General features: G+C 44.6%; 1 protein-coding gene across 1 annotated transcript in view; it reads right to left on the bottom strand.

Annotated features, from left to right (window-relative positions):
• fbxo38 (F-box protein 38) overlaps positions 1-14,953 on the bottom strand; it is a 75,539-nt gene that overhangs the window by 23,559 nt on the left and 37,027 nt on the right. The window contains exon 14 of the mRNA XM_068740280.1: positions 8,885-9,526. Within this exon, the coding sequence (XP_068596381.1) occupies positions 8,885-9,526 (642 nt within the window). The remainder of the gene's footprint in view (positions 1-8,884; positions 9,527-14,953) is intronic.

Genomic DNA, 14,953 nt, shown 5'->3' with positions numbered 1-14,953 from the left:
GAGGAACAACAAGGCTGCTGGGCCAGAGGGCATCCCAGCAGAAGTCCTGAAGAAAGGCGGGCCCGATCTTCTTAAAAACGTCCATGCCCTGCTTCTCAACATATGGCAAGAGGAGAAAATCCCTGCCCAGCTTAGGGATGCCTTAATTGTCTCCATATTCAAGAAGGGAGACAAGGCAGACTGCGGGAATTACCGTGGCATTTCTCTCCTGTCCACCATAGGGAAAGCCCTTGCTCGGGTCTTGGCCGACAGACTCACCCCCCTGTCAGAAAGCATCCTTCCTGAGTCTCAAAGTGGATTTCGCCCAAGCAGAGGAACCACAGACATGATTTTCATCGCTCGACGACTGCGAGAAAAATGCCGGGAACAAAATCAACCACTATACATGGCCTTCATAGACCTCACCAAAGCCTTTGACTCGGTAAACCGTCAGGCCCTTTGGCTGGTTCTGGCAAAGATTGGCTGCCCTGACAAATACATCCGGGTACTGAGACTGCTGCACGACAATATGTCAGCCACGGTACTCAGTGGCGGTGGAGACGAGTCGGAACCCTTCCGGGTTGACACTGGAGTCAAACAGGGCTGTGTCATCGCTCCAACATTATTCTCCATCTTTGTTGCTGCTATACTCCATAACATAAGCAAGCATCTGCCTCGGGGAGTCGAAATTATGTATAGAACCGACGGTCAACTCCTCAACATCAACCGATTCAGGGCTAAAGGTCGAACCACCACCACGTTCATCATGGAGCTGCAATATGCGGACGACAACGCCCTCGTAGCCCTCTCAGAAGAGGACCTACAGTGCATGCTCTCTGCCTTTGCGAAGGCATACAAACAGCTTGGTCTAGCCATCAACATAAAAAAGACACAAATTCTCCACCAACCACAACCAGACGGCAGTATGCCTGTCCTACCCCCAAACATCTCCATTGACAACATCAGACTGGAACATGTGGACCACTTCCCATACCTTGGCAGCCTTTTATCTTCAAAGGCTGTCATTGATGACGGGGTACACCATCGCCTCAGTTGTGCCAGTGGAGCTTTCTCAAAGCTAAGAAAGAGAGTCTTTGAGAACCGCGACCTCCAAGCAAAGACCAGATCTTGGTCTACAAAGCCGTGGTACTTCCCACCCTCCTGTATGGATCAGAAGCCTGGACTACGTACAGCAGGCACTTAAAGGCACTTGAGACGTACCATCAGAGGTGCCTCCGGTCGCTCTCAGGCGTTGCGTCGTGATGAAAAGCTCCTGAGTAATAATCCACGTTTCCGAGGCCTCTGCTCGACGTGACCTCGCCTGCGTTACCAGGCTGCGGAGGGAAGCCCCCACTGTCAACCGTATCTGCACCGGGGGAATTCCGTGATGTGCCGTCGCGCCTCGGCTGTGTTCCTCCTCGGAGCGATATGCCGGAAGTGAAAACAGGGAGAACGCCTGCGCTGCTCGTTCTCCGGCTTGCTGCTGGGGGGGGTATGGCGGTGGGCGATGCGGTGTTTGGCTGGGTTGTCTGCGGGAGGTTGGGCGTGATGTCCTCTGTGCGTGTGCTCCACGTGCTGCTGCTCCAGATGTTGTGAGTGGCGACGAAGGCCGAGTTGACCAGAATCTCCGCAAAAGTAGAATTCGCGTCTCCAGGTCCCGGGTTTGGGTGTATATTTCCAGACAGAAGTAAACTCAAACAAATGATTTTCCTTACTGTCCTGCCGTCCAGATGGTGCGTGTTTCTGCTCCTGGAGTGAAACCGCTTCAACTCGCCCAGAGTTTTAAAACTCGCTGAAGTAGCGGCGCACGGAATAGGTCCATTTTTTCCTGATATCCTCGGTAAATGTACTTCCTGGGACTCAATGAAAATTAATCCCTGTAAACTTGCAGCATAGATCAGCACAAAATAGTTAAATATTTTTAGGATGGTTTTCTCTTGTAGAGCAGTGATCGAGGTGGAATGCAGGAGCTCGCCAGGAGCTCACCTGCAGTGTGACCGCTCTTACCGGCCATCAGTCTGAACATCACCTCTCTGGCGGGGAAGGCGCCTGAGCTGGTGTGTGAGGTTGAGAAGTTCCAACTGGATATAGTTGGCCTCACCTCGACACACAGCAAGGACTCTCCGGAACCTCTCTTCTTGAGAGGGGTTGGACTTTGGAGTTGCCACTGAGTATAACTGAATCTTAGATTACAGTTTAGCTCATGACTCAACAAACCAATATGGTTCTGTGAGCACAGACCACGGAGGCCATCAGAACCCCTGTTGACCCCGGTCAACAGGGGTCAAAATGTTGACGAGGAGCTGAAAGTCGCAACATTGTTGCATTTATAATTTGTTGAAAGGTCTGCTTTCACACTGCGATTTCTAATGCAAAACGAACTTTCTGAGCAACATCACGTGGTTGAAAGGGGCATTTGTCAATTGGACAAAGTAGAACGGGAAGTCAAGAATCAAGAATCTTATTGTCACTCCAACACTCGCATGAAAGGAACAAAAATTGCACTCAGGTCCCAGCTCAAGGCGTATAACAAACAGTCATTAAAACAGAAACACATTCATTCAACGCAAAATATTTCTTAAAATATATACACGTTAATTGCACAGATCCACGAGTAGCAGCATCCAATGGTATAAGTTGAGTCCCATTTATAACCTGGATAGTCCACCTCAGAGTTATCCACTGTTCATAACTCTCACAGCATCAGGGAAGAAGCTGTTCCTGAACCTGGTGGTTCTGGCCCTGATGCTGTGCAACCTTCTTCCAGATGGGAGGAGGGGAAACAGTCCATATGCAGGGTGGGTGGAGTCCTTCATGATGGGAGGGGGCCAATCAGTCCATGATGCAGGTTTGTGTTGTGTTGTGTTGTAGCGTGCCAGACGCCTGCTGCTCATTTAGTTCTGGCCTACATCATAAATGTTACACAACGCTAGTCGTTTTTAACAAACACAAAGTTGCTGGGGATCCGTAAAGTCTCCGGATCAGTTCAGAACAACGGAATGAAACGCTTGGACAATGCGTCAAAATCGCTGATTCACTTATTTCACTGTCTATCAAAAAGGAATTCCGGCTCAGACAGATCATCCAATCATCATGCGTCAGAAACGATGAGCATCCGATGGGCGGGAAAAAGCTCGGCTTGTTCCCAGGTAATGCTTTTTCTTCCTTGGTGATGTACGTCTTGCTGGGCATCAGTTTCCAAAATAACCACGTTTCGTTACAATTAAAATGTGTTCGGGGAGAAAACGTTCTGCCTTATATAGTTCAGCCGCTCCTTTGTTAGAGCTAGCTGCTTCCCCATTCCGAGTTACACTGTGTATGCCACTTCTGTGCTAAAACTTTACGTCCTGAAAGGAAGCCTGAGGAGTGGGATGTGTCGCTGGCGATGGCAATAGGAACAAAGCCATTGATGGCATGACATCCTCAAGAGCCACTTCACTGACACACTTTATGATGGAAGCCCAGGTGTCTTTTTTGTTGACTCCAGTGCAAACGCTTTGAAAAAGTACGGGCTTCGTTGCCTCCACCTCTGAAATGACGACTTCAATTTCTGTTATTGTGAAATTTCTTCTTTTGATTTTTGGGGCACAATGTCACACCTCTTTGCCGATCTTGTTTCGATGTATCAAACGGATGGCCCTTTATAGAGAAATGTGGGTGTGGTTCATGCAGATTTCAGATTGTGGGTACGAGCCTGTCAATTTAGAATGATTCTGATTCAGTAACATCCGTAAAAGGGTGAGAAGGAATATTAGCTGGTGCGTACGTCATGAATCCAACAGTGATTTTGCATATTCACTGAACAGACTAAGAACATTTTCCACACATTTATTAATGAATGAGACCCATTTTTCTTGAACGAGGTCTTCATACCATGGTGGTATGCTTCAGATCATGGTCCCATTGATACCTCCAGTTGTGGCCAAGCTGGAGTTCCTCTTGATTCCTCGGACCTTGACGGACTTCCCTGTGCCAATGGAAGAAATGCTTCCCCGCGGCGTTATGTTTCTACCACCATGCTTAATGGTGCTAGAAACACCTGACACCTTCGTCATTGCCCTGTCAAGCGTTTAAATTAAGGCCTTGATTGTGGTCCGGGGGGACGTTGTTCTCTCAGCAGATATTCCTGACGTGTTTTGGGGACACCTCATGTTTCCTACCACACCCACTGAGGTATTTTAACAGGTTTTAGGCTTGACAAAGCCACAGAGACGTAATACTGCTTTGAAATGGCCGTATAACCCTTTCCTTCACTGTGGGCGTGCACACGCTGTCGACATCGTTCCACACGGTGCTCCTTCTTCTCATTGGCCTCAATTTATACTTTTCTGGAAATATTATATTTGTATCAGTGCTTATAACACTGTCAACAAATTGTTGTACTTATTCTATTGGCTGTTGAAATAACTATAGGACAAAGATTAGCACATTTACATGAAGTGACAACAATGGGCGCTATCAAAAAAGGACAATTGTCAGGGGTATGAATAATGGATTTGAGCATAATTAGCCCACCTTCAGAACCTCGATGCAAAAACAAGAGTGACAAACATCAATTGGCATCATCAAGTCCAGAATCAGTCTTATTTGTCTGCTACAATGGACGATCATCTTGCGGCAGGAATCTTTAGGAAATCCTAGACTAGAACTATGAAGCCAAGAAAAGAAGTGGAAGCATCAGGCTTTCACGCTCCCGAGGGCCGGCTTTCTATCAAGTTTTGGGGCATATATACAATACATGCATAAAAGAAAGTCGTAAGTACGTAAGGTCTCGTGTGTCTGGAGAGCAAATGCAAAAGTAGAAAAAGAAATTCAGTTCATAACACATTATAGAATGAAGCCAGTGAGTTAAACAAAAAGGCAGAATCCTTGAAGTTATATTCACGAGCACTGGATTAAAGTAACAACATGAAAGGCACTGCTCAGCTCCTGATTTTTACCAGGGATTAATGACAGTTTTGAGATAATGGAGGAGTTTATGAAGATGGAGTCCCTGAAAAGTAAAACACAGAGAGCGGATGGATTGACAAATTTCACCATAAATCTCTGTGTAAGACTGATTGCAGCCTTATCATGTCGTGAATCCAATTGTTTATTGTCCTATTACCTGAATTTTCTGTTATTACTAAATTTCATGTTGTCATTAAGCACCAGACGGAGCAGCGCTCCTAATATCATTGTGTAGCCACTATGCAAGGACAATAAAGGCTTTCTATTCTATTCTATTCTAAATTGTTGTTTATTAGTTATATATGAGCAAGGGGACTTTCTGGAAAAACCTCAATGTGGACTGACTACCACTGAGTTTATCGTGGCCGCTGGAGAATCTTTGGGCAGAGTGTTTCTACGAGTGCGAGCGTGAACGCTCAAGAAGGATATTTTTGTAGTTAATTTTGTTCAACCATATTTCACCCATTCCACAGGCTAACCCCAAACCTTTCCAGGGGTAAGCCTTTGAATTTTCTTCCTTTCCGACCTCAGTCACATTTTGTCATGTGGAATTTCATATCGTTGGGTTTATTTAACGTTCAGGTATGTGTTAAGAAGATAACACTGTGTTAAGCAGAGTAACACTGTGAAATGCCTCAAACCTTGTAAGGAAAACAAGGATCATGCAAGATTCAGGACACACTTAATGCAATAGACAGAAGTGTTTAGCCCTTAAACATTGCTTTGAAAACTCGCCGATTGCCCAAACTTCAGACTAAAATGGGAATGTTGGGCTGCATGATCCAAGTATTACACAAAACAAAAAGCCAAGGTTCCTTTAGCAGAACCTCATGTAAATGTAAAAGACAATTTAGGCCAGAATCTTCCAAACAATGGAAGTACATACAAGACCCATTATCCAAGGTGACGATGCTACAGTCACACATGGGTCAGACCCTCACCTTCCATTGGAGGAGACCCACTGAAAACTCCAGGGTGTCCTTTTCTGACTCTGGTGCGGTTCTACAGAAGCAAACTATTGGTGTCTCCATCAATCACAAAACCATTTCACTGAGGATCAGGTGCAGTTTAAACATAACCCACAACAGAAAGAAACACCTCGTCAGATCCGGCAATTCAAGGAATTGCATCAGAACAAAGGGCAGAGTGATCTCCCCCTTCCTCTTCCTCGTTCAGACAGCAGGCTAAAGTGACCCAAATTAAATTTTCTCCCCTACGTAACCTGTATCCGGACTTTGCCATGCGACTCCTATCAGAACGGCCAGGTTGCATTTATCCGACATACACGTCATTGATACACGTCACTATTGTGCGTTCAAGTAAGCGGGAGTAGGTGTGAAACGATAAACATGGTGGAGGATAATGCAGCCAGTACTATTCAGGCCAAACTCAAGTGGTCTGATCGGAACCGGGCTGGGTTTGAAAACATTTCCAAAGGAATGACCGTGTGTGTTTATAAACGGTCCTGGCTCCAATGCCAAAGAAAAAGAGAGTCTCCGAGCCAAATATAAGGAGGCTAAAGACTAGCGAAGCGTTACATTTCCATTTCACAAAGAGCTGGACCACACTTTGGGAGACAAGCCTGGCATTCAGCCGATGGGTTATAAATTGTTCTTGGTGTCTTTATACATCAACCATGAAAAGCAAAAGTGAATCGGCGTCAATGTGTATTTAACTGATTTTTGAATCCGTAAATGTGGTTTTCAATGTTAAAATTAAATATTTTTTTCTGAGCATCATTCTGGATCCGATCCAGACAAAATTCGGTGGTGAGATAAAGGTCCCCAGCCTCCATGACTGTCAAATTACACAAATATCGGTCAATAACCAACCAAGATATTGAGGAATAAATTTTGAAGTTCCATTGACTGCAATGTTAATGAAAATGTCAAACTGATCCAGAATTCAGGATCTCTTCTGGATCATCACCAACATTTCATTTCAAGAGTTATCTCGCTACACTATGCACACACCCACAGCCAATGAAAGATTAAAGTCTCTTCTTTCACCAGAAAAAAATAAGTGTGTTCCTACCATTTTGCGTTCTGAAGTTATTGTCCATTGGAGAGAGGCAGATTTCAATGTCAGGGTTGGCAGTAAATGTTTGGGTTTCAAAAAACGTCCTTAGACGTCAATGGCACTCAAAGAGTTAAGTTATAAATGTGCTGGCTCTGGTTGGACAGCAGGTTGAACTGTTACCATCCATATTTGCGTCCGCAGACACCGAGCGTGCGACGTCGTTATGTCCTCTTCTGCACATGCGTGACACTTTTTGGTCGTATGAAGTTCACACAGGAACTCGCACACAAGTCACATTTAATTGTAAATGTTAAGAACTTACAAAAAAAATATAATTAGGATTTGACAAAATAATCCAAATTGGGCATTAAGCACTGCGGTGTGAACGTAGCCTTCGTCTTCAATTCACTCACACGTTCATTCACACGCTTATGTCCCTAAACAGCAATTTTGAGTTGGTACTTGGATCAACAGTTTGTTGATTGAGGTATATTAATTGCTGATTAATACAGCCAATTTAAATACATTTTGGTATAGATTTTAATTTAAATGAATGTATGCAGTTTTTTCAGATTATATTATACTATATTAAGCACCAAGGGGGAAACGTTTTTACACGCCAGTCTAGGAATGGCCAAACTAGGTCCTACAGCAGGGGTGGGCAAACCTTTTGATTCGCGGGCCACAATAGGTTCTAAAAATTTGACAGAGGGGCCGGACCAAGAACAGATGGATGGAGCGTTTCTGTGAGCTAATATAAATGACACATGAAAGCTATTGCATTAAAGGATTTGGCATTTCACAGGCAGCATTACAGAGAAAAGGTCAAATGAATGAGGTTTAATTATAATACAATTTTATTTAATGATATAATTTGGATAAATTTGGCGGGCCGCATTAAAAAGACCAACGGGCCGCATATGGCCCCCGGGCCTGGGTTTGCCCATGCCTGGCCTACGGGCCATAACCAGCCCATTAGGCTTTTTTAATCCAGCCCGCCAAACTTGTCCAAATGATAATTTATTACATCATTATTAAACCTCATTCATACTGCCTTTTCCCTGCAATTCCACAAAAGGCGGTGCACTCCAGACACATTGACCTTCGTTGGCATGAGGCGTATTGCCCTTTGAGCCCTTCCGTAAAAATGAGCAGAACAAAGAAAATACAGAAAGAATATCATCAATGGCCATCTGATATGCCAAGAAACTGTTGTGAGTTTCAAAGAATAAAATATCAGCTGTCAATTTACCATGAAAGATGCCCCCACCACCATGACTTTTCGTTGGACTTGGACTCTTTCTAGAAAATAAACATGGCAACTTTTTGTAAGGGTAACACACGGGTTATCATCAAGGTCTTAAAGCTATTTTGACTCAATTCCAGCTAACCATAGTGAACATTGAAACAAACAGTGGAAATATAACAACTTCTGCTGATGGTGAATGAAAGAAATTTGCCAAGACACCCATGCCAATCCTTTTTAGGTATCCAACAATTATTTGACAACTTTTCATAGCTGCTATATTTACATTTTATCTACCAAATATTAAGCCTGTAGACTTAAACCCAGAGTAGAGAAGTTTGTTAAAATCCAGTGCACAGTGGGGGGGATACTTTACAGTGATGCAGAAGACTTTGATAACTTGTCTTCATCTTGGAGGCACTGTCCAAGATGGCCGACTCACTATTTGGTTTAGGTCATGAAACCAGGAGGGTTTTTGATTGTATGCTTAACACAAGTAAAAAATTCAGTCAATGAAGCATCATTCAAGATCATGGTGTTACTGTAGTGTCATTTTATAACACAATTTTCTGTACCATAATATATACATTGCCAAATTATTAACTGAGAGGCATGCCAGTTGTGAAGTCTAATTCTGAGCTTCTAAACATAAGTTGAGCATTAGTTGTGTGTTTGTAACTATAACCTTACCTGTCTCAGGCATCAGGGACACGGAAGACATACGAGTACAAGATCTGGTCAAAGGTCGTCTAGGAACAAAGTCTTTCTCGCTTGTGTGATCCTGCTGGGAACCTGAACCAACACCAGAGACAGATCCAGCAGGGGGGGTTTGTCTCTTAACTGCCAGTGCTGGTCTCCTAGATCCATCGATGGAAGTACCTGTGACATCCACACTGCCCACACCATCAGGGGTGTCAAAGGGTCTGTCTTTGCAGTCACTAGTTTTGTCGGTTCTCGTAGCGGTAGAGGTGGTTTTGGTTGTGTAGGCGGTCCCTACCACCATGCTCCCATATCCCTGCCTGGATATGGGTAGGGCAGGTCCAACCCTGCCAATAGATTCTCTTGACAGTTTCACTTCACTCCTTGAAGCTGCCCCTACACTCCCACCGTCAGGTCCGTGCCTTGTAGTGGGCTCAGCCCCAAGATCGACTATTTTACTGTTACTCCTCTTGCTGTTCTCAGCAGCAGCCTTCATGTCTGCTTTGATCTGTTCACTGCTCACCTGACAGCTCTTATCACAGCTACTTTCTGACATCTCTTTTTTTCCATCTGCACGGACCACAACTGATGCCGTAAAATTGTTGCTCCGCCGCAGAGGAGTCTTTCCTTTACCTGCAAATGCAAAGACAGATCTGTTATGCAATGCAGTAACTGTTTCTGCGCATTTGTGACTATTTTTGTCAGTCAAAGTGTGTGTGTGTGTGTGAGAGAGAAAGAGATGTTAAAAGTTATTGATAAAATTCACAATAGTCCATAGTAACAAAATATGTTCACAAAGTTGTACATATTTGTTTCGGTTGTGCCAGAAGTGTTCTGAAGTGTCTTATTTCATGTTATGGCCACTATTCAATGGGCATCATTTTTGACTACCTATAACTAGAGGAGCCATTTCAATTCAGTTCAGTACTGTATTGCCATATGAGTCACTGGGATTTGTTTTGGTGCAGTTAGTGTGCATCAGAGAGAGACATTCACTTTAATGTGACCGCCTGTCTATAATTAATGTCCTACTTCACTGTTCACTCAAAGTCTTCCTTTAGAGGCAGGTTCGATGAGTTTAAGAGATGAACAACTACAAATACCTGGGGATCCCACACTATGAGGAGGCAGCTAGGAGGTCAACCAAATGCCTACAGAGGGCGAGGCAGGTCCCCCAGAGTCGGGTGAAAGGCAAGAATAAGATCCAGGCCATTACCAGCTGTGCCCTACCAGTAATCAGATACCCCGCTGGCGTAATATCTTCACCACTGGAAGAGATACAAGCTACTGATAAGACAAGAAAGCTCCTTAAATTGCATGGAGAGTTTCACCGTAAGTCCTGCATCCTGAGGCTGTAGACAAAGGGGAAGGAAAGGGGCTAAAGACTAGTGAGCATCAAGGCCACTATCCAGGAGGAAACTACATCCCTACAAGAGGAGATCAAGAAAATGGCCCCCAGTGATGAACTGCTAAGTGAATGCCTCAGGCAACAGAAGCCCAGTAAGGAGGAGGAGCCAGATGAGCTATCATGGAAGGACACGCCCCTGCATGGCATGTATTACCGACAAACTGAAGCGGTAGTCGACATAGGAACAACATACCAGTGGCTGGAAGAGGCATGACTGAAAGACATGGAGGTAATAATTATGGTAGCACAAGAACAGGAACTAAAGATGAATATGATGAATATATTTATTAGATAGAGTGTTAGAGTACAAGTACAGTCAAACAGTAGCGTGTATTACAGTACAAGTACAGTCAAACAGTAGCGTGTATTTCAGTACAAGTACAGTCACACAGTAGCATGTATTACAGTACAAGTACAGTCACACAGTAGCATGTATTACAGTACAAGTACAGTCACACAGTAGCATGTATTAGAGTACAAGTACAGTCACACAGTAGCATGTATTACAGTACAAGTACAGTCAAACAGTAGCATGTACTACAGTACAAGTACAGTCACACAGTAGCATGTATTACAGTACAAGTACAGTCACACAGTAGCATGTATTACAGTACAAGTACAGTCACACAGTAGCATGTATTACAGTACAAGTACAGTCACACAGTAGCATGTATTACAGTACAAGTACAGTCAAACAGTAGCGTGTATTACAGTACAAGTACAGTCACACAGTAGCATGTATTACAGTACAAGTACAGTCACACATCCTGTCTAAGAGGAGCATTTCTAAAAAGCCCTTGCGGTCTTGTTTCCGTTGAAAGTCCTTCGTACATAAATCATCAACATTTAACAATACAAATACAAATAAAACTAATATTAAATTACTCAATTGATGCAAAGTAACATTAGAAAGATAAAATGATTTTACACCACCGATGCAAACTAACAAATTTAAAATGATTTTACACCGATGCAAAATGACAATGAATGACAATAAATTACAAGATCAATAGAGGGTGGGGTCGACCACACCAGACAGGACCCCCGGTGCAGGTTGTGCAAAGAAGCCCCCGAGACGGTGCAGCACATCACATCACAGCAGGGTGCAAGATGCTGGCAGGCAAGGCATGGTAGAGGTAGAGGGCCTAGTGTACAGGAACATCTGTACCGAGTACGGACTGGAGACCCCAGAGTCAAGATGTGGGACGTCTTCCTGATCCAGACAGATAAACTGGTGACATCCAACCAGCCTGACAGAGTGCTGGTGGTGGACAAACATCTCCATGCAGAAGCACGCAGTCCTAAGGACAGCTAAGATCCTACGCAGAACCCTGTCGCTCCCAGGCCTCTGGTAGAGGAGACAACGATTTCAATATATACCAAAATATATTGTGAAATGCTAAAAACAGGTTTAAAAAAAAAAACTATTAGGATGTGATACCTTGAGAGACGACGCAGCCTAGTCCTACTCCCAGTCTCATTTATGTGTATAAAGTGAAATTTGTAACCCAGCTGTGTGTTGATGTTCAATTGTTTACTCCGTCTACTCAGGGGATTGTGGGGCACCGTCTGCCTGATCTGGACTCTGTTTACACCTCCAGAGTCCAGAGGAGGGCCAGACGCATCGCCTCAGACCCCACCCACCCGGGCCACAAACCGTTTGTCCCGCCCCCATCAGGGAAGCAGTTCAGGACAATAAGAAGCAGCACAGCGAGGCTCAGGAACAGCTTCTTCCCCCGAGCTGTGAAAGCAGCCGTTCCCTCGTAGCGATCTGGGACTCGGAATGGACGCTCTGTGCCTGTCCCGCTGGGGACGCTCTGTGCCTGTCCCGCTGGGGACGTTCTGTGCCTGTCCCGCTGGGGACGCTCTGTGCCTGTCCCGCTGGGGACGCTCTGTGCCTGTCCCGCTGGGGACGCTCTGTGCCTGTCCCGCTGGGGACGTTCTGTGCCTGTCCTGCTGTGGATGCTCTGTGCCTGTCCCGCTGGGGACGCTCTGTGCCTGTCCCGCTGTGGACGCTCTGTGCCTGTCCCACTGGGGACGCTCTGTGCCTGTCCCGCTGGGGACGCTCTGTGCCTGTCCCGCTGGGGACGCTCTGTGCCTGTCCCACTGGGGACGCTCTGTGCCTGTCCCACTGTGCTGCTGTTGCTGATTTGCACTATTGTTTGCCGATTCTCATTCTCTCGTGTATATATATTGTTGCTTTAAGAGAGATTTTGTTTTTCGTTATGTTCCGACAAGTGCCTTAAGCCGTGGGCTTTCACACAATTTTATTATGTTTACATAATGATAATAAAGTATCTTGAATCTTGAATCTACCGTAGAGATTATAGCTTTAATAAAACTCAGACCGTTGTTGCTGAAGACATTACAGAAAAATACACCACCAAATACAAATACAGTTGTCCCTCGATATAATGCGGTTCATCTTCCGCGACTTCGCTGCTTCGGAGTTTTAATGCAATTCATTCAAATTAATCATTTCTCATGTGTTCAACCTCGTAGGTTGATCATTAAAATTAAATTCGTTATTTCTAAAAGCTACCATGTTTATTTGTTAAGCGTTTGTTTAATAGCGCTCTTATTCTCTGTGTAAAAAGAGGCTTTTATTTTGTAGGAGCATAAACGTCACGTCCCTTTTGGGTTTTGTTTCTTCCTGTTGCTACATGTAGCCGCTGCCGTTCCGCTGTGCTAAGCTATCCAATAAAGCAGCATGAGAGGCTAAAGACAGCACGAGTAGAATATTTGTTCTTCTGCACTCCAAGCGGCTCTTTCCTCGACCTGCACGCCTTAACATTATTAACAGGAAAACGTTTACTGTACGTACTATATATTTATATTTCTCAAACAAATGTTTAGTTCTGAAAAGGTTTTGATCTTTGGTTTCATTCTATAATACTGAAACAATCTATTTAGATTAATGCCTGACTGTTAAACATGTATAAAGTGTGTGGTGAGGGGTTTTACAGCCTTAAAACATTTATGTACATGTATAATAATTGAAATAAATAAAGATTACTACATTGTGGATTTCACTTATTGCGGGTTGTTTTTGGAACGTAACCCCCGTGGAAAATGAGGAGTATACATATATAGCAGTAATGTGCGGCGAGGTTCGTGGCTGGTGAGGCTCTGAGATCCTTACAATCAAATTTACAAACCCAACCGAGTAGCTTATTCACTATTTCATTTGCAGCAGGTAACAGGTTTAAAAATACCAGCATGTAGCACCCAAAAATATATTTAAACAAAAAATCAAGTCATTATGGTCCTTTACATATAAATAAAGTGTATGCATTACTCTTTCTGAAGAAAAGCACCAATAACTTGTTCACAAAAGCTTTCCCTGTCTTCCTTCAGTTTTAAATGTTTTTGAACGCCTCACTTCAGGAAGCTTCCATCCCGGCTTGCCTGAACGCCACAACCATCATCCCGGTTCCCAAGTCCTCCAGAGTGGCAAGCCTGAATGACTATCGGCCGGTAGTCATGAAGCGCTTTGAGAGGCCCACATCAAAGGCTCCATCGACGCCACTTGGACCCATGGTGGTGGACCTCCGGAGAGCCAGACAGTGCCCCCGTCCCCTGCACATCAGAGGTGCAGAAGTGGATGTTGTCTCGTGTCTGAGGACCTCACCTGGAGCTACAACACCTCCCTGCTGATCAAGGCTGCCCACCAGCACCTCTACTTCCTCAGGAAGCTTCGGCGTGCCGACCTGGGGAGCCCGGTCCAGAGGACCTTCTACCGAGGGGCGATGGAGAGCAGCCTCTGCACTGGCATCACCGTGTGGCATGGCAGACTACCCACCAGCACCCTGAAGGACCTCCACCACCCTGCACAGACCTTTTATTTACCCCTGTCCCGTCAGGCAGAAGGTGGTGCAGCATCAAGTCCAGGACCACCAGACTGAGAAACTTCTTTCCCGAAGCCGCCAGATTATTGAACTCTGGGAGTACTCCATAGGACCATTTCCACCCTGTCCCCCACACACACATATACACACATGCATACCCCCTCCCAAATGCTCAAATGCTCTTTGAACTAACTGAAGAACCCTTTGCACACTTAGGATATTTAATAGTGTATATTATGTTTTATAGTGTATATTATGAAGTTGTTTTATGTACTTTTTATGGTTGAAAACGGGACCAGGGTCCAGTTTCGTACTTTTGCATGTGCAAATGCGTAAGAATATGACAAATAAAGATTCTTTGAAGAGTAGACTACAGACTTAACTTTTTAACGAAGTTTATAGATAATCCATATCAATATGCTGTCATCGGCCAAGACTGCTTGCAAAACCTCCAATGACACACTGAGCTCCTCCCTCTTCATCTGGTTATTCATATTTTAGAAACATGGACAGAACCTGGACCTGTGGCTGTCAAACCGGATGTACTTACTGCTAGTATTAGTATTTATAGTTTTATATAGCAGCTCTATATTCAGGTTATATGCTGTGAATCACTGGATATAGTGGAAATACATGATGTTTTTGTGTGCCCCTGCTCCGTCTATCACTCTCTCTTCGAGAAGTTTAAGAGATGAACAACTACAAATACCTGGGGTTCCCACAGGTCGGAGGTCAGCCAAATGCCTCCAGAGGGCGAGGCAGAATGGCAAGAATAAGATCTCTGTTTTTGCCTCTCCTCCGACC

This window comes from Brachionichthys hirsutus, chromosome 6, assembly GCF_040956055.1.
Source record: "Brachionichthys hirsutus isolate HB-005 chromosome 6, CSIRO-AGI_Bhir_v1, whole genome shotgun sequence".
NCBI classification, from domain to species: Eukaryota; Metazoa; Chordata; class Actinopteri; order Lophiiformes; family Brachionichthyidae; genus Brachionichthys; species Brachionichthys hirsutus.
Note: the sequence above shows the minus strand (reverse complement) of the source record. Positions and strands in the feature narration are given on the sequence as shown.